The 27,885-nt window shown below is 41.7% G+C and overlaps 1 protein-coding gene across 6 annotated transcripts; it reads left to right on the top strand.

The window, feature by feature from the left end:
* The first annotated feature begins 29 nt into the window (after nucleotides 1-29).
* Pde8 (phosphodiesterase 8) lies at nucleotides 30-26,749 on the top strand. Of its 6 annotated transcripts, none has more exons than XM_064687777.1 (20): nucleotides 30-227; nucleotides 933-1,013; nucleotides 8,441-9,145; nucleotides 9,271-9,361; nucleotides 16,591-16,712; nucleotides 20,271-20,327; nucleotides 20,439-20,644; nucleotides 20,759-20,818; nucleotides 20,878-20,932; nucleotides 21,055-21,153; nucleotides 21,349-21,459; nucleotides 21,548-21,717; nucleotides 21,805-22,015; nucleotides 23,379-23,519; nucleotides 23,576-23,674; nucleotides 24,369-24,617; nucleotides 24,677-24,896; nucleotides 24,955-25,115; nucleotides 25,179-25,446; nucleotides 25,509-26,749. In XM_064687777.1, the coding sequence occupies exons 3-20, from the start codon at nucleotides 8,849-8,851 to the stop codon at nucleotides 25,652-25,654; spliced, it is 2,763 nt and encodes a 920-aa protein (XP_064543847.1). In that variant the 5' UTR covers nucleotides 30-227; nucleotides 933-1,013; nucleotides 8,441-8,848; the 3' UTR covers nucleotides 25,655-26,749. The 6 variants fall into 6 exon arrangements, with proteins under 6 accessions (XP_064543847.1, XP_064543843.1, XP_064543844.1 ...); XM_064687773.1 differs by having other exon boundaries at nucleotides 32-227; nucleotides 23,352-23,519; XM_064687774.1 differs by lacking the exon at nucleotides 933-1,013 and having other exon boundaries at nucleotides 32-227; nucleotides 23,352-23,519.
* Nucleotides 26,750-27,885: the final 1,136 nt, after the last annotated feature.

Raw genomic sequence — 27,885 nt, 5'->3', positions numbered from 1 at the left:
GAGCGAAATCAGTTTGACGTTTTGCTTTGACAGGCAATCGTCGTCGTCGTCGCCGTCGTCGTCGCTGTTGCTGTGGCCGTCGCGTCGGTCCGTGTGGATGTGGATCGAGATCTCCAAGTCGCAGTCACAACTCGCCGGTAGCCGTCGCCGCAGCGCAAGAATATTTTTTCCATACAAGTTCTTGAAATAAAGCAAAGAAAACTTACGCAGTTCTAACCAAAATACGAGTATGCATTTATTGTTTGTGCGTGTGTGCGACTGTGTGTGTGTTTGTGTTTAGAATAGTGTGCGTGCGCTTGTAAATTAGGCAACCACAATGTGAGCCAATTGTATCCCGCAGATACACAGTTTGTATTATCGCTGGGCGCATTTGTGACGTCACAGCGCAATTTGTGATTGCATTTCAGTAGCTGCTGCTGTTGCTGCCGCTGCTCGCAGTTGTTGCTGCTGCTCGTGTTGTTGTTGTTGTGCTTGTTGTTGTTGTTGTAGCTGTTGTTGTTACTTCGGCTGATGCTGTTATTATTCTTAATGCATTTAATTTAGTTATGCAGCTTTGTGCACACTCGCACACACACACACGCAAACACACTTCCAATATCTTGTGCGTCAACAACAACAACAATAGGAGCAACAAGCAGCGCTGCTGGCGCCGCTGCCTCCGTGCTATGAACGTGACCTCCGTGTATTAAAATAAATTCTAATTTGTGAAGAAAGAGCAGCAACAAAAATGTTTTGTTATTGTTGTGACGATATTCCACGAAGAAGTATTCGAGTATCTATGCATACATATGTACATCCATACATAAATCTGTATCTATAGATACATGCATATGGATATGTGCATGTGTATGCCTATATGTGCGTGTGTGTGTGTGTGTGTGTCTACGTATGTGTGCCCATTGTTCATGTGTATTTGTTTAATTTATATCTAGAGTCTGATATAAATATTAAAATAATAAGTAAAATACCAGCCAACAGGCAAAAGCAACAACAACTTTAACGACTACTTTTTGGTACGTCAACAGATAATGTATTATTGTATATGTACATGCTTTAGTTTATTGTTGTTATTTTCTATATAAATTTTTATTTTGTATCTTCATAAATATGCTGTGGCATTTACACAAACATTTGCGAGCCACAGCGCTGCAAATACTACACAAGTATGAATTTTAATAAAATATATATATATTTATATATATATATATGTATGTATGTATATAGTATGTGCGTACAACTTGCCTTGAATTTGTCGCTGTCTCATTGTCGCATAGTATACGAAAAATGCCCTCCAAAAACAAATTGAGGGAGAAAAAACGACATGCAAAATAATAGTAATAAAAATATAAAGAAGAAATTAAAACAACAAAAAAAAAAAACAAAAAACGAAAATGAAATAAACATTAAAATTAAAATCAAAAGCATATTCGGTAGCTGTAGACAATTTTCATGCGACTGGCGTCGCGCACATTTTCAACATTGCACATATATACATACAAACATATATATATATATGCATATGTATATGTCTATATGTATCTGTCAGCTAGCAGAACGGCTCGGTCTCCATCTCTGGCTGAGTCTCTGTCAACAGCAGCGGCAGCAGCACATTAAAAGACGCTTAAAGTTGTCGCATGCTCATGCCAGTTAGCTATAAACTCACATTTGCACCCATAGATACACCTAGGCTGTACACACACCTATATCCCTAGACCTATATAGCCATAGCCATACTCGTAATAAACAATGCAAAAATATCGCCTCTTACTTATAAACAAGCCACAATCAACTTGCAATTTGCGTTGCGTTTCATTTCGTTTCGTTTCGTTTCGCTTTGGCTTTGGCTCTTTTGTATTTTATACAAATTTATTCTTACGAATTATATATACAAATATCGTCGTACTGACCCATTTCAGCGATTATCTAATGTCTGACTTTTTTCCATTTTTAAGTAATTTGCCTTCGTTCCATTTCGATTTTTACTATCTATGCGATACGTTGTCTCCCGCAATCAGTGACCGGCACCTCGCGTAGTTTATTTATTTTGCCTTCATTTTATTTTTCGAGTTTTTCTTAATTAATTCTCAATTTTAACTGTTTATTAAAATTGAAATTGGCGTGGCGTAGTTATTGTTTACAGCAAATAAAACTGAGCCGTGCCAACGCATACTGATTTTGATACTCAACCGATTTCGATCGGTTACAGTGCGCACTGTATATATTCGGACGGCGACTGGAGCATTTTGTAACTACAGTTATGCAAGCGACCGCTCATCACAACATGTGCATGTTAAGCAGCCCGCCCATTGAGCAGCCAGATATACGTATAGTAATAGGCATAACACCCACTTGTCCATACTCTATACTATATACTCTATACCCTATACTATATACATATATAAGTAGTAGGTACATTTATTATATGCATACATATGTCTGGGCATTCCGGTATTGCGATTTATTGTGCTCGCATATTGTTAGCCACTTTCTAGACGCCTCGTAATGGACGACACTTTTGCCATTATCTTCCAGTTTAGATCGGCATTTGAAATGCTAATTCCAGAGTAGCGAAAACTCTTTCAACAACATTTGCTGCCTAACAAATGTGGTTTCAATTTGCGCACAACATTCACTTTACCTCATACGATAGTATATATATATATATATACGATAGTGCCATATATCTGTCTAACCAGATCCATTATCAAATGGGGCAGCATTTCGCTTGTAAGCGATTAGCTTTTCGGGGGCCGCCATTTGTCGTCTCATCTCAAGGGCGATGATGTAAATATGTCTGCAGCTGACATATCTCTGACGCACAAGCCAAGAACGAGATATTCTCGGTGGCCACCGAAGGGCGTACACTCTCACCTCACACACACACACACACACGCACACTCAAACACACACACACACATGCAGACAGCCCACGCAGCGAACAAAATGTCGTCTAACTGATTTGCTTGCCATTTTCCTTGCCGGAAAATTGAAGCTACTAAAAATACAAATACATTAATTAGGTGTGCACACAAAATTAATTTCTTTTTTTACAATTACACGCATTTGGATTGCCTTTGCAGTAGATACATTTATGTATTCTAAAAACAATATTCTGAACAATAAAACTATTTCTCCCCCCAATAACACGTAACTGGCGAATACGATATCCCAATTGCAATAGAAATAATCACAAAGTTATGCAACCAAGTATTTGATTATTCTCAACTTCAATTCCGTTGAATTATTTGATCTTTTTGTTATATCACAAGCTTTCATTTGCCAGGTTAAATCTGAAGCAGGCAGCGCAGATATTATGGCAAAATTAAATTATGCAAGCCAGCTTTAAGGCCCAGTTAAAAACAACAATAATATAAAATGAAAATAAACAAATAAATAAATAAATATGTTCTCAGTGGAAATAGTTAAAGCGCTTAGCAGTAAAATTTTATATTTATGGATTTTCGAGCTAGTTTTAAAGCTTACAATAAAACTTGAAGTGGGTTTAATGAAAGGTTTTTAGTGTCAACTTGATTAGTTTGTTTACGTAGAAGTTTGACAAGGTGTCAGTGCAACGTTTACGGATATGAGGCGCAAAACAAATTGATAAAAGTAAATTGTTTAACCCGATTATTGTTTGTATATAGACAACAGATTGTTATACTAAACACACATGATTTGTTTATAGAAAATAATTCACTTGCGCTTCTTCCCCCTTTCTCTTGCTATCTCTATGCGCATTAATTTAATTTATTTCATCGCATTATTTATTATTAACTTTACTGTGCGGAAAATTAATTTGTTGCAAAATAAGTTGATTAGCCAGAAGAATAAACTGCATCGGAGAATATTTCAAGGCGGAACACGACTTTTATAATTCCAATTCGAATCGGATTTGTGTACCTTGTTATTTATACTTATTTTTAAGTCAAACGGCAATGGGCGAATTAAATAATGATACAAATTAAATTAAATACTCATTAATATGTATTTAAATGTCCCGTTTAATGCATTTTCGTCACAAATATTCAAATTAATTGCCGTAATGCACATACATTGAACCCAGGCCTAAACGGAGGGCGTCACACGGACGGGCTCTGAGTCCGGCTAAAGCTTGTTGTTTATATTTTGAGCTAATCAATTTTTAGCAATCATAAATGAAACTTATGGCTCTGCTTCACCAAAATTATCTATTTCGGAGAGAGCATATAAATCGCACGATTAAAAATTCGCTACAATGTGCGCAGCGCCCAGATATTACTGCCTATGAGCACATGTATCTATATGCAGCTACTTGTATCGATACATTTGTAATTAAACAATACACAATACAAAACGCAGCAGCAGCAGCAGCAGCAGCAGCAGCTGCAAAACATCAGTTTGCAAAAACTATTAGATACAAAATTTTTTGCTGTCGGCTGCGTTTTTCGTTTCTTTGTCAGCGCCGCTCGCAGTTGCCAAGTTGGCTCGAATATGGCTATGGATATGGCCCCCTGTCGCTCTACATGGCGATGCCTGGCTGCCTGCCACTCCATACATGATGTACGCACACAATTATACACTACATAAATATATATATATATATATATATATATATATATATAGTGCCACGCATACACACAATAACACGGGAACACACACGCCTGATGATGCTATTATACAAATACCAACTACCACCTGCATACTAATAACGTGCAAAGCACATTTCATATGGCCACCTTGGTGGCATCGTGACTCTCAAGATGCTTCGGCCGGGCCTTGCCAGCTGCAGCCACCTGCACGCCCCGCATGCCCGCAATCTTGCACATCCCGGGCACATCCTTTGGCGCTAATAGAATTTGGTGCTGTTGATTTGATTAGTTTTAAGTTGCATAGCATCGGGCGGTTGTCCTTGTTGCCAACGGCCACCCACACACAGAGCATGTTTGTCTTATTTATGCAACTTGAAAGCGCAAAAAAGCAAAAATCATTAATTTTCTTTTAATAGTTATGCCTGTGCTAAAAATAATTTGTTTAAAGCAACAAACAGACTGGGACAAGAGCTGTGCTCTATATACAAGAGCATCTTCATACATATGCATACAGAGACTATATATAGTATATATATAATTATATGTGTGCTTTTTCTCGATCTTATAGCATTGGAATTGACTGGCCATTGTCTCGACGCGCCTGGCACTGGGGCCTGCTGGTGTTGTTGACGCTGTCTGTCTAGTTTGTGTCTTGTTGTGACGCCTTTGTTTTTGGCCAACAATACGAGCTGACAAACACAAACAGGCAGGCAGGCAGGCAGGCAGTCAGCCAGACAGACAGACAGACGGAAAGACAGCCCTGGCTTGTTGGCGATGTCAACAAGTGGGCCCAAATGTTGTGCATCCTTACGGACAGATACACTGTGTATATACATCCCTTTGGTTAGTCAATCAACGTCGTGCACTGCCGGCGCCCAATCAAGTGCAGGATATAAAGCAACAGCAGCTCGCATATCCACTCAATGATACAAAAAGCAGACATCCTCCCTCCCCCTCCCCCTCGTCCCCTCTCATGTTGCCCCCCTCGGCCAGACACGTTGTGCTCCAAACTGCAAGGCGAACACGTACAGCAGGCACTGTGCGAATGTTTCGTAAATTTGAAATAGGTCGACGTTGGGGCCGTTGCTAATCTAAAGTGTTTTTTGGGTTCCCATATCAGTTGATTTGGTTCTTTCGCTTTCGTTCGAGTTTTATCTAAATATTTAAAATTGCTTTCGCCCCGTCGATGAGGCATATTTCGTATTTCTATTTGTGTCGCAAATGATAAAGCGGCCCCGCGCCAACGCGACGTCACAGCCAGAAAGCCATTAAACAAAGCCGCAAACAACGCCAACGAAGTTGGCATAAGTAAAAACTACGAGCTGTCCATCCAAATCCCCCAATTGTTCGGATACGGACGCGTGTGAATATGCGTAAACGTGCCTCCAAAGGGTCACCTACGCACATTTCACTTGGCTATCAAATTTCACTGTCCGCTCGCTTGCAAAAACTTTTGGGTCCGACCAACTTCATGTTTTGTGGGCAAACTGAGCCCACAAGCCGTTGACCATTTTAATGGGGTTGCATTAGCCTCCAATATGTTTTCTTCATCTGGTTGCATTACTGATTTATGCTTTTGCGGGTCGGGCACGTAGCTCGTATGCGAGCGGGTTTCCCAATGCGCCAATACCTTGGCTTCAATAATCATTGCCAATATTGGGCTTTTTATGAATTTATTAGCCCGCTGACAAGTTTTGGCATTTTTTAATTGTCTCGCCCGCAATATTTGTGCTGCTTGTCAATGAAACCGAAACCGAACACGAAATCGAAACTGAAGCTACTTACCATACATACTTATCAGTATCAGTAATAATAACAATAAAGCCCGTCTACCGTTCGATACACTGAGTACTAAGGTGCTCGATTTTATAGCTACGCCCAGCTGGCTACGTCTACGGATCTGGTTTCTTTGCCAAACAGAAGAAATATAAACTGAATTTAAACAACGAGGTATAAATTCAGCTTCGCTTTTTATCAACAAGAAATTACGTGTTCTCTAAAACTGACTAATGAAATGCTAGAAATAAATGCAAGTCTGAAGGACATGCGGGCTAAAAAACAAATATTCTTATGACTCTGCCTAATTGAACGAGACTCAGACGAAACTGAGACCCAATTCGAGACACTTTGAAGAATATAAATTGGTAAAATGTGATTCTATTACATGCATCTCGCACAGGTGGCGCTTGTCAGGTGCTCAGCTTTCCATACAGAACGATAAAAAACGAAATTCAAATAAACTTCTCCATGTACCTTGTACCTGAGCTCTCGGTTTTAACTTGTCAACAGTCTCGAGCTTGTATTTCGTCTAGTTAGATAAAGGCACTTGTACCTCATCAAGAAAATAACAAAACAAAAAAAAAACAAATAATAACAATATAGAAAACTGGAGACATTGAAAACCGATCGCTCAAAGCTTTCAACTGCTGTTACAGCTACCAATTGTAATGCTTTAGTTTATTTGACATGCAGAACGTAAGCAACTTCCTCATTAATCTAATAGCAATGCAGCTATCAGAGGCATACACATAACTATATCAATTTATATATATATATAATTATATATTTATTGATATTATCGATTAGATATGTTTATTTATGTATATTCTATCACACGAGCCACATAATCTATTTTATCATGATTAATTTCCTGCGAAGAACTTCTGTTCATTTGAATCCCAGCGAATTAAATCGATGGGGTCTAATTTTAACACGCAGAATATTTGATGCAATAAATTAAATCTTCGATCCTATCCTAGCCCTACGACGACTCGATATAGCCTCGTCCATATATCTGCTTAAAAGTGCGTATTTTAGAGACTGAAAACACACATTCTGCTTTAATACTGAGGCGCATAACTTATTTGTCTTTGCCACTTTAGTTCATTCATTCAAACGCCTATCGCCCTTCTATGCAATTCTCACTGATTAAAGTAAAACTTAAAAGACTTTAATTTTTTAGAAATGTATCTTTCTTTTTCCCTATTGTGGCCGCTATTGTGGCCGACTCTTCTATCATCAATTTAAAGTATCTCTAGAGTATCTCAACGTCGAGCACTCTCATCCATTTTAATAGCTATATTAAACGCTAAATTATTATATCTAAGGTGGCTCGAAAGCAATAGAAAAATCCCCGATTTAGATCAATGTCAGCGCAACTGCATGGTTAATCAAAACTAGAAAGTCACGGTAATGGTTTTTAAATTGAAAATATTGGAATTAGAATTTGATATGCATTTAAAGTGTGACCAGAACATAAAGAAATGCTGTGCGGAAATGAAATATTTATATTGCCTGCAGCTGTGCTTAATTTTCTCTTTATAAAACAGTTTAAAATTAAATTGAGAAATGAGAAAATGATTCTGAAACAAACCAGAATAACTGGAACAGGCTCGATAATCATCAATTTGTGTTAGCCAGCCCCAGCTTGGCCATATATTTAAAAATTATATGAGCGCGTATAAATGCATATAAAAAGAACCATTGATGAATTGATTTACTCAATTTGCGATGATTTATGATGATCATGTAGCTAATCTTAATTGTTGTTTGTTGCCCGAGTTGTTCACCCAGCCGATCGCTTTTCATAGCTGGCGCCAAACAGGTTTTAGGGTCTAAACTCCAACTGTTCCAGCTGATTGCAAGATTAGTTATTTAGTTGCCTCAAATGCAGACGACAGCTCAGCAAAACCGACTTGGACAGCGAAAATGGAGGTCAACAATTTATTTATTAAAACAGCAGCAGAAATGTATCGCAAACACGGGCGGGGCACAATTCGAACGCCAAAAACTTGACTATTCATGCTACTGTGCTCTATTTATCTATATTTATATTTATATTGTCTTTTTTCTATTTTCTTTATATTTTTTAGCTGCTCGAGATGTAAGCGGAAAGCCGGCCAATCAGCCAGTCAATTGATCGCCGCTTGACGCGCAAACCCAAAAAAATGGTTCAATTATGTTACCCGCAACAACCACACAACCACAACAGCAGCAGCCAAATACTAGAAGCAGCATTCTCAGTGCCAGCACCCAAAGCCACAGCTTAAGCAGCAACACAAGTGGAGGCAGCAGCAGCAGCAGCAGCAGTAGCAGTAGCAGTAGCAACATCCAACACTCGGCAGCTCCATTGAAACTTAAGAACCAAATCAAACAGCGACCAAAACCAAACCGAAACCGACAGCAAATTAGCATACCCATAGCAACAAGGGTAGCGGGAACAGGAGCAGAAGTAGAAGCAGTAGCAGTAGCAGGAGGAGCACAGGAAACAGGACAACGCCATGGGCTGCTCGCCGAGCACATTGCCCAACTCGTCGTCGTCGACAGCAGCGGCGCCGGGTGGCGGAAACGGTGGCAATGCCAACTTGCCATTGGATGGCAATGAGAAGGATGGCAGCCTTCTGTTCTGCATCAAGTTGCGGCGAAGCCGCATGCGCCGCTGCAGCTGTGGCGCCGTCACACTGCAGAATCAGAACGGGGACGGCAGCACGGGCAGTGCCACCTGCGGCGATAACATGATGTGCAACCAGGGTCTGCTAAATCCGCTGCAGACCAAAAACGAGTCTGACTACGAGAAGGTGAGTGTGGGTGTGCGTGTGCGTCAGTCCCAGCTGCCACATCCGTTTCCTCCTCCCCCCTCCCCCTCCCCACACAGAATACCGCCGACCAATTGAACTGCGTCTATCTTAATCCTCGCCTGCAGCTCAGCACTGGCAAAAAGGATTCCATTGTGACGGTGGCAGCCTTGGGCAACTTTACACACAGCGTTGTGCGACGTGCAACCGGAACGGGCAGTAAGTACCACTCTATAAAAAACCCCCATCTAACACACAAACAAATAGCATAGCTTCAACTAAAAAGCATATCAAGGTAAAAACATATGATGATGGGAAATAAATCTTATGTGTGCCTTAAGTGAGTGCAGAAATTGATTTAAAGCTGTGCAATACTGTTGTGACTAGAGTGTGAAATATTGTATAAAAAGAGTTTAACCAGTGTTGGTAAATATTGAAGTTGAATATTCTCAGTAAATGCCTCAATTCATATTAATATAATAAACAAAATATAATTCAAATAAATGGTCAAAAATAATTATAATAATAATAATATCAATAATTATAATATTTATTTACGACTTACCGAAAAATTGTTGCGGGTTAAAGATTATGTATATCCATATTTTGTGGACTGCCTGCAATCGAGAAAATAAAAAACCGCATTAGTTTCATAGAAAATTCTCTTATCGCCCGCTGAATTATGACGAAAGGCCTCACGGTGAGGTAGACTTTCATTGTACGAAAGCAGCACAAAAAAAATTAAGGGCATCAAAGCTGCGGTGTGGCTCGGACAGCTGACTTGATTAAAGCTAAGGGCGGCTGTACGGATGGAAGTAATACGATCTGCGAGAAGTCAGCTGGCGCTAGCGTAGCTCTCTCTGTTAACCAGGTGCAGCTGTTTTTCTGTCGACTCCAATTAACGGCTTGCCCAGAGCTTGGGCCTGAGCTTCGCATATCAATGGCGCGCCAGACCCAGACGGTAGCCAGATCGGCAGAACCACAGCCACAGCCACAGCTGCTGTCCAAAGAGCGGGAGACGCAGCGCAGCCGAGAGAATGGCGGAGATTATGAATGCGCTTTCGCATGAAACTTGATCGCGCTCAGCGGCGATCGCCGAGCGCCGAACGCCAAGCGCCGAGAGTCACGGTGTCTATCGGTGCTCGCTCTGCAAAGGTGACTGTGACTGTGCCTCCCCCGCCGTCGCACCTGCCGCCCGCCGGGGCCGACGAAGTCGGATCAGAGCTCGCACTCGCAACAGCTGCTCGCCATTTATGGAGTCAGTCGCATTGAATTGGTTCGCCGTGTCGGTTGTTAAACGCTTTCGTAACGGGACGTTTGCACTCACCAAAGGTCTGTCTTTGCCTCTGAGTAGATTGGATTTGGTTTTGGATTCGGATGCGGACTCGGATTCGGATTCGGTGGCCGTGTCTGCTGCGTTGCACACAATATACTACACACCGCATATAATAATAATAATAATATATACGATACGATAATACACAATACACTGTAATCGACATACATATTTGGGCTTCGCCCGACTCGCTCGTTATGCAAATCGAGGCGGCAGAAGGTGAAGGCGTTCAAATTTAAATTTACATTCAGATTCAGCTTGAGAGTCTGATACAAATGCAGCGGGCGCGATTCGCGGGCGTGTCGCCAACTGGTCGCCAGCAGCAGCAGCAGCAAAAGTTGCAGCAGCAACAGCAGTAGCAGTAGCAGTCGCTGCCTGCAGTCGCTGGTTCTACTCGCTCTGTTGCAGTGGCCTAATGCGACGGCACAAATTTGGCAAGAAAATCCGTGCAAGTGATTGCAACGCGTATTAGCCAGGGCCAACCAGTTGAGAACCAAAATCGAACGCAATTAAAGCTTATGACACTAACGACAACAACAACAACAACAACGCACTGTGTGACACACAAAAAGTATCTGAAAGATCGCTGCAATTGGTGGACGTGTGTGGAAAAAAACAGCTCGGCCGCCGCATAGCAAGCCAAAATAAAATAAATACAACAAAAACCGAAAGAAGAAATAAAAAAAAAATAAGAAAAAATCAAATAAAATATAGCAACAATTTATACACAAGATCGAAAAGTGTTAAAATTCAAAATAAACTTCACAACTAAGTGTGCCAATAACAAAAACAACAACAAATACAACAAGTAACTGTGCTAGTAGCTAGAAGAAGCGTGGAGAATACGATTTGTCTAGCAATCTCCAGCCGTATGTGTGCCTGCGTGTGTGTGTTTTTGTATGTATATATGTATCTATATGTGATGGCTGTAGCTGTGTCTGTATCTGTATCTGTATCTGCGTTCGTGTATCTGGCTGTGCTTTTGCGTGCGTTTTCATTCTTGAATTTGGCTGCGTTTGCTTTTATGCACACTGCACTTGCCGAATGTGTGTGTAAGTGTGTGTGTGTGTGTGTCCAACACTCATTAACATGTTGGGGCTGTCAAACAAACTGGCAGCTAACGGCCAACGGCTAACGACCCAAAGCGCACCATTAATGCAAATACCAGCTAATGAGATCAAAACACAACAACAAATTAAAATACAAAAAAATAACAACAAAATAAAAAATAAGCTTATATAAATTCTGTGCATATTTATAAAACAGCCAAACAAACACACACACACACGCACACTCGCACATTTTTTAGTTTATTAATTTTTTACTCAGAGATAAAAAAGATTCACATGACAATCGGGTTTACTTTACACGCGACTGTGACGATCTTTTTAGATGGCAACATTCACACCCAAACACACATACACACACACACACACACACACACACACACACACACAACCGCACACAGTCAGACGCACGCATCGATGCTCGATGGCGTTGCCAGAGCGTCCCGAAAGACGATCGACGATCGGCTCTAAACAATAACAATCGAGCGGACGCCCACGCAATGGCGCCAAAACATCAATCAAAGCAAAATACACAAAAGCAACGGGCAGAGCAACGGCAAAGCAAACTAACAAGAGAAACGAAAACAAAAACAAACTGAAACTGAAACTGAAATGCACTGTGGCCAATACATTCGATACATTATGTGCGCCTAATCCCCGCCTGCCAGCAGCTGCCATGGGCAGGTGTCAACTGGCGACTGCGCGCGATCAGTATGCTGCAATTTATCAATGTTTCACATTAATTGCTCTCTCCTCTCGCTCACTCTCTCTATCTCTGACTCGATCTGTCTCGCTCTCACTCTCTGCCGCTATCGCGTAGAATTGAGCTCAATTGAATCAAATTGAATTGAACTGAATTGAATTGAACTGATTACGCCCTTTAAGTAGTTGGCGTAAATCTCTGTGCACTTGTGCCGTGCAAGTTGTCGCATTAAAATCGGATTTTGTTGCTGTTGTTTACATTTAGCAGACAGAGTACATTGCCACTGCTCCCGAAAGCCACGTGAAGCTTTTCACAAATATATGTACATACATACATATATGTACATATACTACTCTGCCAGTTCCAGAGATTAGATTAATGCGCAGACAGCGGCCCGTTCGCCGGGAGTGAAAGCGACATTTTTCACCAACTGTCCGCTAGTGTCAATATGAGGCGACACTGGACTTGGCGACATGTCCATGCCCACTATCATCAACTATCAGCGGCGATGATCGCCGCTGGATAGATAAAGCCTCGGGGGTAGGTTTCGCATTTCGGGTCCGGGCAAAACATGAGCAACGTGCCCAGAAGCAGGCCAACTAAGTCGTATACTAACCAGCACACGCCCTCTCACTCTACCTCTCTTTCTCTCTCTCTCTCTCTCTCTGTCCAACTAGCAGATGTAGATTGTGCACGGGCTTTGTTTTCTACTTGATTATATATTTGTATCTGTGTGTCTTTTTGTCTATGTGCCTGTGTGCTCCGAAAACGCATTATACGCCTGTGTTTCAGTATCCGTATCTCTGTGTGTACGGGGGCCTAAACATCTGAATACTATGAGCAAACTCGCCTGATATTATCTTATCAAAAATTAATTGGTTGTCATGACAACAAACAAGGCGCAAAAGACACTCTCAGCCAAAGACCGGCTAATGTCATCCCGACAATGCTCTGCAGCAATATTATTTATTTTCAAAAAATATCAAAATCAAAACTCTTCTAAACTTAGGATTCTAGCAGCTTAAAAAGAGAGAAATATTTTCAAAATAAGAGCCGACCTTTTATTTAAATTTGAGATTGAAACGTTTCGATTCTTTGAACACCAAACGAAAAAACAATAACAAATAGTTTCATGTCTTGATTCTCGTTCGTTCGACTTGAATTTTTTTAATATTGTGAACAATTTTTCGTAACGTATTGAAACGGAAATTGTTAGTAAATATTTTTGTTTAGTTCTTTTTGTGCCTTGCGCAAGAAAATATTTACCCGATTTGCAGCGGATGTTAAAGCCTTAAAAAATCACGTCTTAGCAATAATAACTGAAGGTTGTTCAAATCGATTGACAAAGAATTTAACTTTGTGTGCAAGAATAATAAACTAAAGTCACAACAAATTGCAATTTATCGTACATTAATTACATTTTTATAATTCCAAATAAAGCAGCATAATGCCTTATGCCTTTTCGCATTATTATCAACAATTGTTATTGTTGGCGAAGCGCTTAAACATAAAAAAATATATATGCTGTTGGGTCACAAAATCAAAGAAATTTATTTCTCTGAAGCTGCGCCACAAATTACTGAAATTCCTAGAAATTTGTTGGGCACAAAATTCATTGAAAATCAATTTGCAATACCTGAGTAATTGGATGGCTTTCAATTATTTATATACATATTTTTTACGCAACATAATTTAGGCAGTTTGTTAAACAAACATAATCTCTACCCAAGGAGAAGTTATTATTATGCACTCATTGATACACAGACATAATAAATTTATACTCTTGCTTGGGGTATTACAGATTTTGCAGACCAGCTTGGATTATCAGAACAAAAAGTTATCGATTTAGTACGATTTAGCTTTGAATCCAAGCAAATATTAATTTCTTAAAGGCTTATTCAATTCTCATCAATTCTCTATTTCGAGTAAAACTCTGCACGCCCGCTTGCAATTCCTAATTGGATTTGCGTTTGCAATAAGTCCAATTAGACGAGTTTAAGGACAAGTTAACGCGAAATTATTCTTAGCAACAGCGAAATGGATAAGGCCAAGTGGCCGACGGTTTGGTGTGTAGAGCGCAACGCGTTCGCTGGCAGTTTCAGAATCCGTGCGAGAATTATCATCTGGCAAACAGTTTTTCATAACGGATTAGTGCGGACGTTGCGCAGTGGCCTGGTCTAGTCAGTGCCATCCAGTTGCCAGTTACCAGTTGCCAGTTACCAATTGCCAGTTGCCCGTTGCCCGTTGCGACGGCTTCATAATTGAACTTTGAATAACAACAATTTGAGTTTCATTAAAGTTGCGGCGGTTGCTTTGCGTTGCGTTTCATTCCGTTTGTTTGGCAAATAACGCCATCCGTAGTCGTAACCGTGCTCCTGTTTGTCGAGCAGTTAAATTTTAATATAGCCTGCAGTGTGTTTGCACAGCGTCGTCGCCGTTGCGGCCATGTTGCATACTCGTAAATAAGCCAAGTGCTAATCGATCAAAATCAAGCGCACCTTCACTTCCAACCCTCCCCCCTGCCCACCGCCGCCAACTTGTGTGTACACTTTACACACTAATGAGCCAGCAACTGTTGCGAGCGGTGTGTGTCCGTGTGTAACATGAACCTTAATGTGAGCAAGTATTGTAAGTATTTGCAGCCACTTTCATTGGCGCCATTTCTGCAGCCGCCAGAGGAGAGACGCCATAGGTTTAAGTACCCCCGTGTACGTGTGTGTGTGTGTGCTTGAAATAGTTGGGATTCAACTGAAAATTCAACATGGCCATAGAGTATCTGAGCATGGCCTCGTCGCAAGCCTAAGCCAAAACCAAACCCTGTTGCTTATGGCTAGCGACGTCAGCGGTCGGTCGGTCGGCTGCTGCTGCTGTTGCTGCTGCTGCTGCTGCTGTGGCTTTTATCTAAACAATTTATCGATTTTCGTTTAGATTACAACGCGTACCGCTAGCCAGCGCAACTGAGGCAGGCGGACGCTAACAACGATAAGATACACACAGGCCAGCCAGGCAGGCAGACACGCAGCGTGTATTTATTTGAATATACGCAAATATTTTCTCTATATATACATAACTGCGAGTACATACCTATACATATATAAATATATATATATTATATATTATATGTATATATATGAAATGATATAGGTTGGGTACTGGCAGCTCAGTTCCGCATGTTTATGTTTCAGGGCTATTTTTGTTCATAAATACTCATAGATACTCTCAAGCACACACAGTTATGCATGTGGAGCAGGTTATCATTACGCACTAATTGTTTGAAATCAATGCCAGCACAGCCAGATAAACAGCCGGGCAGCCGGGGCAGCCGGGTAGCCGGGGCAGCTGGGCCAGCTACAACAGCAACAAAATAAATGACAAATTAACATAGTGCCACGAAAATAATCAAAAGCGATAATTATGTTGAATATTTGTAGTTAATTTGCAAAGTCAGCGAAATAAAAATACGGAAAATACCAAGAAAAAAAACAACAACAACAACAAAGTAAAAAGTAAAGAAAACACAAACAACGCACGGCGACGGCATCGCCAAAGGCAACAACTAAAAGCCGCGCCATGATTATATCTAGCCAGCCAGCGAATCTGTCCGGGACATCGTCGTCGGCCCACATCAGCGAGGAAGGCGTTGAGAGCGATTGCAATTGTGTGGGTGCGAGCGTGGGGGCGGGTCCGGGTGCGGGTGCGGCCGCACTAATGATGGGCAGGGCGGCCAGACAAATGCACGCCGTGGAGGCAGAAACAGGAACAACAACAACAGCAGCAACAGCTACAACAACAACAGCAACAACAACAGCAGCAGCTACAACAACAACACCCACAACACCAGCCATAACAACAACAACAACAACAGCAGCAGCAGCAACAACAACACGAACAACTATAACAAGCAGAGCTTCATTAACGCGTCCGGCCTCCGAGTCCGAGCTGCTTGTGGGTAAGCGGATTGTCTTAATATGACCGTGGGGCGGTATAAGGGAGCTGCTGTTGTGCGGCTGGGGGGGCGTGGGCTAAACGTGCGTGTGCCTGTTATAAAGTGTTTTGTGAAATGCGAACGCTTATAATTAAATAAAACGTGCGACTAGACGACGGAAGATATGAATGGGCGGCATGCGTCTGCTGCCCACTCTCTCTCTCTCTCTCTCTCTTTCTCCCGCTCTCTCACTGTATCTCTTTGGCTGTGCGTGTGTGTGCGTGCGGCGATCTAAAAGTAGGCAACACATTTGCCGTCGGGCACACAAAAATGTAGCATGCTTTTCAGCGCAAAACTTTTATTGCACACCCGTCTGAAGCATTTGGCATTTATTGTTTGTCTTTGCCGTCTTTGCAGGCACCGGCACATCGGGCACCAGCTCCTCTGGTGGCGGCGGCGGCAACGGTCGTCCTGGTCACCGCAAGTCCTCGCTGGCGCTGGCACTGACGCCCGAGGATGAGTCAATGGACGTGTATCAGGTGAGCGCATTTATCTGTGATGCTGATTACACATTTTTTGTTCTTATTCATTTTGGTTTTTTTATTTCGGCCACCTTTGTTTCGCCTGGCCCCGGGCCAGCGCTTTCGGTTGGGCATTTTGTCGAGCGCAACGCACATGTGTGTTACGTCTTTGATAAGATATCTTATCAGAGCGCGTTATATGATGGAAGCTCTCGCCAAAGTTTTTTCTTGCCTTTTTCTTTTCTTTTTTTGCTTTTTTGCTTTACATTTTGCTCAGCTGCGCTTCTTTAAATAGCCGCTCATTTACACTGACTGAGAATTGAACGCGCGCGACCGAGTGTGTGTGTGTGTGTGTATGTATGTAAAAAAGAGCACAACGCTCAGGTGTGCGTGTGTGTGTGTGTGTGTCGCACATAAACAATGTGCCGCCAGAGAAATCAAATCAATTAACATTGAAGGTGGGAAATCAAAAAGTAAAGAAATAGATTAACCCGCCGCTTTGCCAGCTACTCGTAGCTGTCGCCCCACTGTCGGGCCAATTGACTCAGTCAGTCAGTCGCGTTTCGACCGCAAAACCAGTGAAATATTCAATTTCTAGACACATCGCAGACCTAGCTCACGACTCCGCCAGTGGCCCATATACGAGCAGACTCGTTCGACTGGATTAATTAAATCTCAATTTGATCAGTGGAAATCTTTTCATATCACATTTTTTTTGGTTTTGTTGGATTTTTGAATATGTGCTCCGCTGTGCCTGCTTACGCAAGCGCTCTGCAATTGTTGCCTCTGGTGGCATAGAAGGACATTTTGTTGAGCATTGAGTTTGAGAAGCGAAAGTCAAGTGTTCTTTTGTTGTTGTTGTCGTTGATATTGATATTGTGAAGTAGCTTAGCGCTGTGAGTGTTATTGTATAATTAGCAGAATGCGCAATTGTTTGCCAAAAATTTTTCGCACCAAATCATCGTCGTCGTCGTCGGCGTCGTCAGCGAGAGCCGCGGCCGCCCATTCAAATGAGTTGGAGACGAACGCCGATACGGAGCGCTATATCATTGCGAAAGCAACAGCAGCTAGAAAAACAACAACAACAACGAGCACTGTGACGACGACTACTGATCAACAGCTCGATAATGACAATAAAAAGCTGCAACGGGCACCAGCCACAGCGACGACGACGACGACAACGTCGTGTGCTGATGACGTCGATAAGAGCCGGCTGATAAGCGCTGTCAGCACAACTTTGCCTAATAGCTGGGATTTGGAGCAGAGCAACAACAGCCGCAATAGCCGGACAACAGCGTCAAATGGCAGCATCCGTCCAGTGCTTGAAACAAATCCGACCTCGGAAATGAAGATAGCTGGCGTTGTTCCAGGGGCCGCTCCGTTGCCAGCGCCAGTCCCAGGGCCCGTGTCGTTGCCAGGCAACTCCAGCAAGACGCCCGAGCAAATGGAATTGGAGTACGAGGCAAATGAGGCGGCCGAGGGCAGGGATATAATGACGCCGTTGCTGCGCAATACAAGGTCATTGAGCATGGCCTTCGGTGGCAGCAGCAACGGCAGCGGCGGCGGCAGCTCAGTTGGCGCTGGCAGCGGAGTCGGACGTATTATGCAGCCGGAAATAGTCGAGGCCATACGCAATCTGGACACTCAGGCATTGCGGCTGAACAACCTCACGCTGGAAGATAGAATCAAGCTGACAGCGCAGCAACAGGAGGACAAGGATGGGCCGCCGCTGCGTTCCAAGAGTTGCGGATTTGATCGGCAGTGCCACAGCCTGTACGAGCGGCGTCTGCACAAGGGACCGAAGCTGCGTCTTTGGGTGGGCAACGGCAAGAAGCCGTCGCCGCAGAGCGAAGAGGATGAGTTTAAAACATTTCAGGTATTTGGCTGACAGGCATTATTGTAATTGGGACAGCTTGGCAGCAAGAAAATTTCCGACTCTATTATTTATCAATTGATAGCCCCGCGAAAGATAGCTCGCCACAACAACAAAGAGAACCTTTAAAATTGTCATTGCCATTATCAGAGCTCGATTTCGACTTTGTCCATGATTCAAATTGACGAAAACGTAATTGATTGATGTTACCAATTCCGGAAATCATCAAAAGCTTTAACGCTTCGGGCAATTACCGACATTGATTCATATAAATTTATATATGTATATGGCAAATTCTTATGATTTCTATTAATACGTCAGTTATTTATTTTTGGAAAAAAACCTTACGTAGGTATTTTGAAAGACCTCGAAACTATAGGCTACATATAGAAGAAAGGGAGTTCTCCAATTACATTTGTAAGTTGAGATTTATTTCTGTTCCACTTCATCTGAGACTTAAGAGCATTTCGAAACTCGAAAGGAATTCATGATGTTCAAACAAGTTTCAGCAATTAGTTAACAGTTAATTGAACATTTATCAAAAATTATTTAATTGTTTTCTTCAGTAGGTAATTTGTAAGTTAATTGAAAAGCATTTCTCTACAATGAAACGGCAAATTTTTGCATCTGCTGCAAAAACAGGGCACATTGGTTTTGTGCAGTTGTTTGTCTATCTATCTATAAATTCCTTTGTCCATCTATAGACGCATTAAAGCCAGTTATTGCATACTTAAAATATATATTCGTTTACTTCAATTAAAGACCTACAATAATCAAGAACTGGTCTCACGGAAGAACCAGCCAGAAAGAACCTGCCACAATCTCTACTTCCTTAGTTCACACATTCAAGAGCTCCCTAAACAAAATGTGACGAAAACTTCACTTATTGTTTTTCCATATTTAGTGAAAATAAATTATGGAAAATACATTACCCCAATCAATTGTTGTTGTTTGTGTAAAAACTTCATGTGGAAAAACTCCAGAATCAATAATGTTGCCAATTTAGCTGGAAGTTAATTTTAAACGTAAATTGCAAGAAATTACTTTTGCATCGAAATTGTTTTTGCAACGCAAAATGAATTACTTAAAGGTGGCCTGCTAAATCCAAAGTTATTCTCAGTGTTTGATTATGCGCAATTTATGAATATCGATTTTTAAATCAACGAATGGCAGTTGTATATCCAAAAGATGGTTATAAATAGTTTTCGAATTTGGTTCCTTTTGATGTCGACATGTGTTTTCATTACTGAGCTACGCAGTTGTATTTTATCCCAACGTATGTCATTGTGTGTGTGTGTGCCTGTCTTTGTGTGTGTGTGTGTTTTAAATCCCTGATTTTCACATATCGCATTTATTCATGCGAGCATAATAAATCTGCAGGCCAAGTCACCAATACGGCAAATTTCCGTGGGGCACAAGCAATTTTATTTTAATTTATCATCATTTTAGCGACACATACACGTTACGCATATTGTGCGAGACAAACACACACACACACGCACACATAGAAACACACAGTCATACACACACACAGATACACACGCACACGCACACGCACACTCGTAAACTGACACGACACAGACAGAAGCCGAGTTAAGCCCTCTTATTTTGATGGCAAAGCCAGCGCTGTAGATTTTTATTAAATTTTACACGTTGCTTCACCTGCTCACCTCTTGCTCACCTGTTTTTGACTTGTGTTGCAGCGAAATCTCATGGACTTGAAATATCCAACCGTGCTACCACCGAATCCTCAACTTAAGGTAAGCTGACACGTGCCAGCAAACCAGCCCGGTCGCTCGCTCGCCCGTTTGCCCGTTCGCTTTCCTGTCCAATTTGACTAATTCCCAATCCGAATGTCAATTCACCCGCAGGCGCTTTTAGTTTTTCACAAATCGGATAGCATCTGCGAGGTGGTCACCTTGGCCTGCCAGCGCCATCAATTGGACGCAACGCTGGTTAAATCCAAAGAGGAAGCCCTCGAAACCCTGCACAAGTCATATGCCACAGCGCAATGCTATCATTTAATTATAATTGATGCGCGCTCCACAAAAGGTCTCGATTCCGAGCACATTGCAAGGTAAGTTCTGCACAACATTGCGTATACGTGATGTCGCAAAAACAGCAGCAAAAACTTTACTCAAACTTATCACTTAAATTGATTTCCCGTTTCCCATTTCGCACTGCCCATTAGAACAATACGTCACACACATGGACATCATTTAACGACAATAATTGCCGTCTGCAAGAAGAGGTAGGTTCAGCTTTTACTTGATCCAACTGGAGCCACTTGCTTAATGTCTCTTCTTTTAGTTTCTTTGAAAAGGATGATGCGCTAATTGCTCTATTGGACGCTGGCGTTAATAGAGTAAGTTACCAATTGAATGGCTCACGTCTTTGGCTCGCATTGAAACAAGTTTCTTTTGCACTCACTACGCCTGCTCCCGTGACCGTTCCCGATTCCGTTCCCGTTCCTGTTACATGTTACAGTGCATAGCCGAGACGACCAACCTGGCGATGTGCAGCGTGGAACTGAAGCAGATACTGCACTCGATCATAAGACCGCATAATGTTATGTCCACTCAACAGGTAAACGCAATACGCAATCGAGTTAATGCTCTGCCCGGGGGCCAGCTCTACAGGCTGCAGCTGTCCCGGTTGCATTAATTCAATTAAATGGCGCAAGTGGCGACCACCACGTTGCTGGCGCTTTAATCAAATTGTAAATGTAAACCACAAGCCTGCCTCTTGCTCTTGCGCTCCACTGCCGCACCCTACCCACAGGCACTATACACGGCCCTGCACCGGCTGAAGGAGGTGGTGCTCATCACGGACGACGTGCTGCGCATACAGTATGCCAACCGGGCCACCGAACGGCTGCTCAACATGCGGCTGGTGAGTGACTCATCCGTGCCATGCCGACGTGCGATTGCGGGCATTAATGAGATTTCTCTATTCCCATGCCCCACCCCCCACAAAACAGGATGAAATAATTAGCAAGCCATTAGCCGACATCTTCGTCTCGGACCTGTCCACCATCAGTGAGCAGGGCAAGAGCATCAAGGAGTTTGATGGCATACTGACGGTCCGTCGCAAGAATCAGGAGGGCATACCCATGCACGTGCGTGTCGTGCCCGTGGCCTGCATTGGCAGGTAAGTGCATTCTTCCAATCTTCTCAGACTTATAATCTCTTTAATCTGTCTCTCTCTCTCTCTGTCTCGCTCTCTGTTAATCGGCAGTGCGCCCACCCATCTGATTTTCAACTTTGACATACCCGGCGGCGGTATGGACTTCATTGCCACGCTGCCGCAGCCAAAGGAGGCGCCGCGCGGTTCTCTGCACTCGGTGCGTCGCTGCAGCTTCGATGTGCGCTCCATTGCGTCCGACGGACTGCGTCGCACCAGCCTGGCCAAGCTGACGTCGCTGCCCCTGGAGGCGCCCATCACCAAAGTATGACTCCATTTTGTACGCCCAATTGGTTTTGACTAAAACTGTTGACCTCTCCCACATCTGACAACCAACGAATGCTTTCTGTACCCATGTTGCAAATACTAAATTAACGTCCGTGTCCGTGGTGTGTGGTTCGTATGCGCGTATGTATGCGCGTATGTGTGCGTGTTTGTGTGTGTTTGTGTGTGCCTGTGTGTGTGTGTGTGTGTCATAATGTCCTGCCATGTAGAGACTACCACTGTAGTATCAGTAGCAACTGTCAACACCCACAACCACGCACATCAAATACAGTGCACACACACACACACGCACACATTGATACAGATACTGAAAGAGACCCATTTGAGAAGGTCGGAGTTGTGCTGAACTGATCAAAATCACTTCATTAATTAATTAGCAGGGTTTTATTCAATGAATGTAAATATGGTTGCTTTAAATAAGAACGGCGACTAATAGCAATCAAATTGTCTACGAAACAGAAATTCAACTCTAAAATAGATGAAATATAAATTCATTCCATCTGTATAACAGTACACAATATATAGTTCCAGCCGAGAAATAGGATAGTTTACTTGTATAACAGCTGTATAAAAGAAAATATAGCTAAGTTTCAGTCATTAAATAAGTTTAGTTGATCTTAAACGCAGTATTCTAACTAAGGTTAGCTGTATAACAGTAAGTAATAGTTTCAGTCGAAATATAGGCGAGTTTAGTTGATCTTGAACGCACATCTTTAAATGGGGTTAATTGAGTTGTGCAACAGTTGTATAACAGTTGTATAACAAATGTATAACAGCTGTATAACAGTATAAAAAAAGTGTCACTCAAGAAAAAGGTCATCTTAGTTGATCTAAAAAGCACAGCTCTAATTAAGCCAACAGGTGTGGATGTCCTGACCATGACAAGGCATACTTAATCATCTGTATCTAATGGCTCGTTTCTGGCAAATATTTGAATTTGATCTAACGCTACTAATCCAATACTGAGTCAATACCCGAATCAATAACAGACTACAACACACCCAAATTGCACAACTAAAACTATTGTTTTTACATTTATTCTCTTTTTTATCTCTTATATTTGTTATGTTCTCTTTTACTTTTATGTTTTCTGTGTACTTGAACAAATCAAAAAAAAAAAAAAAAAACAAAACAAATAACAATTCCAACATTATTGTACATATGAACTGGTTCCATACGCTCGCACGTTCGCTCGCTCGCTCGTTCGTTTTGCTCGCTGCGCGTCGCTTGCAACAAAACAAAACAATCAAACAAATCAATCAACAAACTCTGTTCAAAAAATCAAACAACACACAAACTGCGCACTCGCACTTTAGATAATCAATTTACTATCACAAGTACAGGAGAATTGTTCAGCCGACGAGGCACGCCTCATAGACAAAGTCTTGGAGTTCCTTAAGCGCGAAGGACTCTACAGTCCACAAATGAAAGAGATACGCACCGATGATCCCATAGCCACCGATCTCATTGGCGCCCTTCTAACGGTATGTGCACCGCCCGCATGGCAAAGCACACTCTTATAACATTCTTCCCATTTAAGGGTCCCAGTGTCTACTCGTCGCGACGCAGCTCCAACGACTCCATCATCCGCACTGGCAACTCGACGCGCGCTGCCACCATTGTGCCCGCCAAGATGAAGGTATGTTTCACAATTTGTTTATAAATCCCCACTTGTAGCCACAATTAATTTAATTTTACTAAGCTAATTTTCAGGCAATTAAAATATTAACTTTTAAGTAAGCCGGCAAAAAGGTTTCGAACCGAACCGGTTTGAGTTCGGAAATCCCAGTTTTTATTTATCATGTAACGTACCCCTAACTGCATTAGCTGACTTTGAAACAGCTGAACCTTAACCTGAGCTGAATTATTCTTTTAAAACGGATGGTTGACCCAAACAAATGGGAAAAGTAAAGTAAAACAAGAAATAAATATATGTGAATAGTCTGCAGAGAATTGTAAAAAGTATGAGAATCACAGAGAACGGGGCTGGAACGAAGCTTAAAGCGAAGCAACAAGTTCGAACCGTGAACCGAACCAGTGAACATTTTTGTTGGGTTCACAGCTTTGTTTACAAGACTAGCGAAAGGAGTTAAATGAAATTGAAAAAGTAAAGTGAAACAAGAAATACAAATATCTGAATAGTCTACAGAGAATTGTAAAAAGTATGAGAATCACAGAGAACAGGGCACGAATCAAACCTTAAAGCAAGTCAAATAGTTCGAGACGTGAACCGGTACAGCAAACATTTTTGCTTACAAGACTAGCGACAGGAGTTAAATATTTAGTTTATAAATAGTTTTGCGAACTTTAATAAACCATATTAACACTCGCAGGCCAATCCCATTATCATGGAACTACTTGAAGAATCTCTTAGCTGGGACTTTGATATTTTCAAATTGGAAGAGATCACCGACTACCATCCGCTGCTGTACTTGGGCATGGAAATGTTCCGGCGCTTTGATGTCTTTGCCACACTGAACATTGAGGAGAACGTCTGCAAAGCCTGGCTGGCCGTTATCGAGGCGCACTATCACAAGAGCAACACATATCACAATAGCACACACGCCGCGGACGTCATGCAGGTGCGTATCATATAAATTCTACAAGATTACACTCCTTCAGAAGTTACGTCTATTTGCAGGCAACGGGCGCCTTCATCACACAGCTGGCCAACAAGGACATGGTAATGGATCGCATGGATGAGGCCACGGCCTTGATTGCGGCAGCGGCGCACGATGTCGATCATCCTGGTCGCTCCTCCGCTTTTCTGTGCAACTCGAACAATCCCTTGGCCATATTGTATAACGATCTGACGGTGCTGGAGTCGCATCATGCGGCAATCACCTTCAAGCTGACCCTGGGTAAGTGCACTCTCAGCTTAACCTGAAACCCTTCCGCTGACAAATGGACTGTCTACAGGCGACGACAAGATCAACATTTTCAAGAACTTGGACACAGAGACGTACAAATCGGCGCGCAGCACAATTATCGATATGATTCTGGCCACGGAAATGACGCGTCACTTTGAGCACTTGGCCAAGTTTGTGAGCGTCTTTGGCAGCGAGGTTGAGCCGCGTGAGGTAAGACGTTTGGACGCAATAGAAGATCTGACAATATCCTTAACCGATTAGCATTTAATGCAGCTCGTGCAGTCGGAGGAGGAGACATCCATACTCATGCGCCGCATGCTCATCAAGGTGGCCGATGTGAGCAATCCAGCGCGTCCAATGCAGTACTGCATCGAGTGGGCGCGCCGCATTGCCGAGGAGTACTTTATGCAGACGGACGAGGAGAAGCAGCGCCACATGCCCATTGTGATGCCCATGTTCGATCGCGCCACCTGCAGCATACCAAAGAGCCAGATTGGTTTCATCGAATATATAATACAGGATATGATGCATGCCTGGGACGGTGAGTGCGCTCATCTTTCACTAACGATAAATTTTAAATAATCGAATTTGCATTTCATGCAGGTTTTCTGGACATGCCTCAGCTGATCACGTGCATGCAGATCAACTACTCACAGTGGAAGAAATATGATGAGCAGGGCGTTAATACCCTTGCCGATATTATGGCCAAGCAGCCGCCTGTGGGCATTAAGCCGTCCAATTCTAAATAGCATACGGCTTTTCGGAGATTATTCTCGGGTCTACTGAAGCCGCTGCCGGCCCAGGCGCCTGCCACATCCACAATTGGCGAGAACGAAATGGAGGATATGCTCTAGTGCAGGCGAATCCGGGCCCAGAGACGTGGCTTTCGTCGCACTCTCTCGGCATAGGTATCGTTCTTGTTGTTGTCGCTTGTATTGCACACATATCTCGACTAAATAACGCTTCCCAAACAGCTCTGTTTGTGTGTGTGTTTAGGTGGATTCTTAATCCTTATTGCGAGCTAGCCACAAGAAATGGTGCCAAAACAAACAAAGATTTCACACACACAAGAAAACAAAAACAACAAAACAAACAAATAGATAATTGTCGCAAATGTTTGAAGAGCAAAACAAAACAAGAAAAAAACAAAGATAACAAAAAAAAAAAATTATTGGGCTGGACTCAAAATTTAATATTTAAGTAACATCGCAAAAAAGAAAGCAAAATTTGTGTGTATATGTATATCTGTGTGCCCTATTAAATGTGTGTGCGTGTGCGTTAAAACATTTATATATATATATATATAAGTATATAAATAAATACAAATCTACATGCAAATACATGAAATATAGCAAGCATAGTCGCATATTGTCCAACGAACAATATGCCGCGCGCTCTAGGGTACCTAAAACGGTATAACGGCATAACCAACAAAATGGCGTCGCGGCCATTGCACACACACACACACACACACACACACACACATACTAGTTGATAAGTCGTGCGTGTTGCCCTCTCCCACCTTCAGTCACCAGCAGCCCCTCACACACGAAGACAATCTCTGTTTAATACAAATGTCCAACTACTTTTAAATTAAGATAAATCGCATGGCCATAGCTAGATGAGTGTGTGTGTGTGTGTGTTTGTGTGTGCGTGTTAGGTCTTTGCATGGTTTAGCTGGGACAGCACATGATGTGCATAGCAGACGAACTTTTGCTAGAACTACATCAATATCTATTTCTACTAATGTACAACAACTAAATTGATTAGCAAAAATACAGAAACAAAAAAAAAAACAAAAACAACAACAATTCGAATCCACATATGTAACGTGCGAAATTCTATGGGGCCCCTTACTATCTACCTTCTATCTAATATCTAATATTTACTATGTTTACTTTTGATGCGTGAAGCAACAAAACAAAATGCAAACAATTTATGATTAAGTGAATCCTTTTTGAAATCTTTTTTATCTAATTGACTGAACAAATTACATATTATATATAACAAGTAAATTAATACGAATCGATTTAATGTTCTTGTTAAAAAAAATAAAGAAAATATTATATATACACATATACATATAAAGATATATATATATATATATATGTGTGTTTGCATACCTATGAATCAAAGCAAAAGCAAATTAATAAGTATGAACTATATATATGTATACAATTTATACAAATTTTACGAACATATTAAGCATATTCAAAAAATATATTTATATATTATTATATATGTATGTATGTATGCGTGTGCGTGTGTGTGTGTGTGTGTATGTGTGTGCCACACAACATCAACATTATTCACAGACACCGTTATTTGTATCTGTAATTAGACATTTATCTAACGATTACATTTTTGATACAGTTTATACACACACAAGTAAACCCCATGAACCGATACGATCGAACTTCAAGTAGTCCAGGATTCTGGCTTGATTTACCTGTCCAACTTGTAGACACCCCTACATATATACACACACACGTGCGCACAGCTTTTAACTGAAGGCAAATACAAATATACGAATACATATATACATATATTTATTGTTGTTAATATGTGTATGTGTGTGTGTGTGTGTGTGTACGTTTAAAGTTTATGTGTATGTGTTTAGGACACGCACACAGCTTAAGTATTTACAATTTCAAAGCAAAAAACAAGAAACAATTATTTTTTAAATACAAGCTCTTTAAACAAATGCATGGAAATTTCAAATACTAAATTCTTAGATAATGTTTGTTTCTTGAACAACAACACGATAAATCTTTATACAACTACATACTGACATATATTTGTTACTACATCTGTTTGCTCCTTGCAGGTTAAGGATTATAAATGTTAAGATTTAGTCAAATTTATTGTAAAAAAAAAACAAACAACAAAAGAAAACGCGAATAAAAAAACGCAAATACATAATACAAAAACTTTGCATACTTTTCAAATTTGAAAACAAACCGAAAGTGAAATTTACATT

This window comes from Drosophila montana, unplaced genomic scaffold, assembly GCF_035044405.1.
Source record: "Drosophila montana isolate Dmon_TW-CO22-7 unplaced genomic scaffold, ASM3504440v1 contig_3200_1, whole genome shotgun sequence".
NCBI classification, from domain to species: Eukaryota; Metazoa; Arthropoda; class Insecta; order Diptera; family Drosophilidae; genus Drosophila; species Drosophila montana.
The sequence above is the reverse complement of the archived record's forward strand: the minus strand, read 5'-3'. Positions and strand labels throughout refer to the sequence as shown.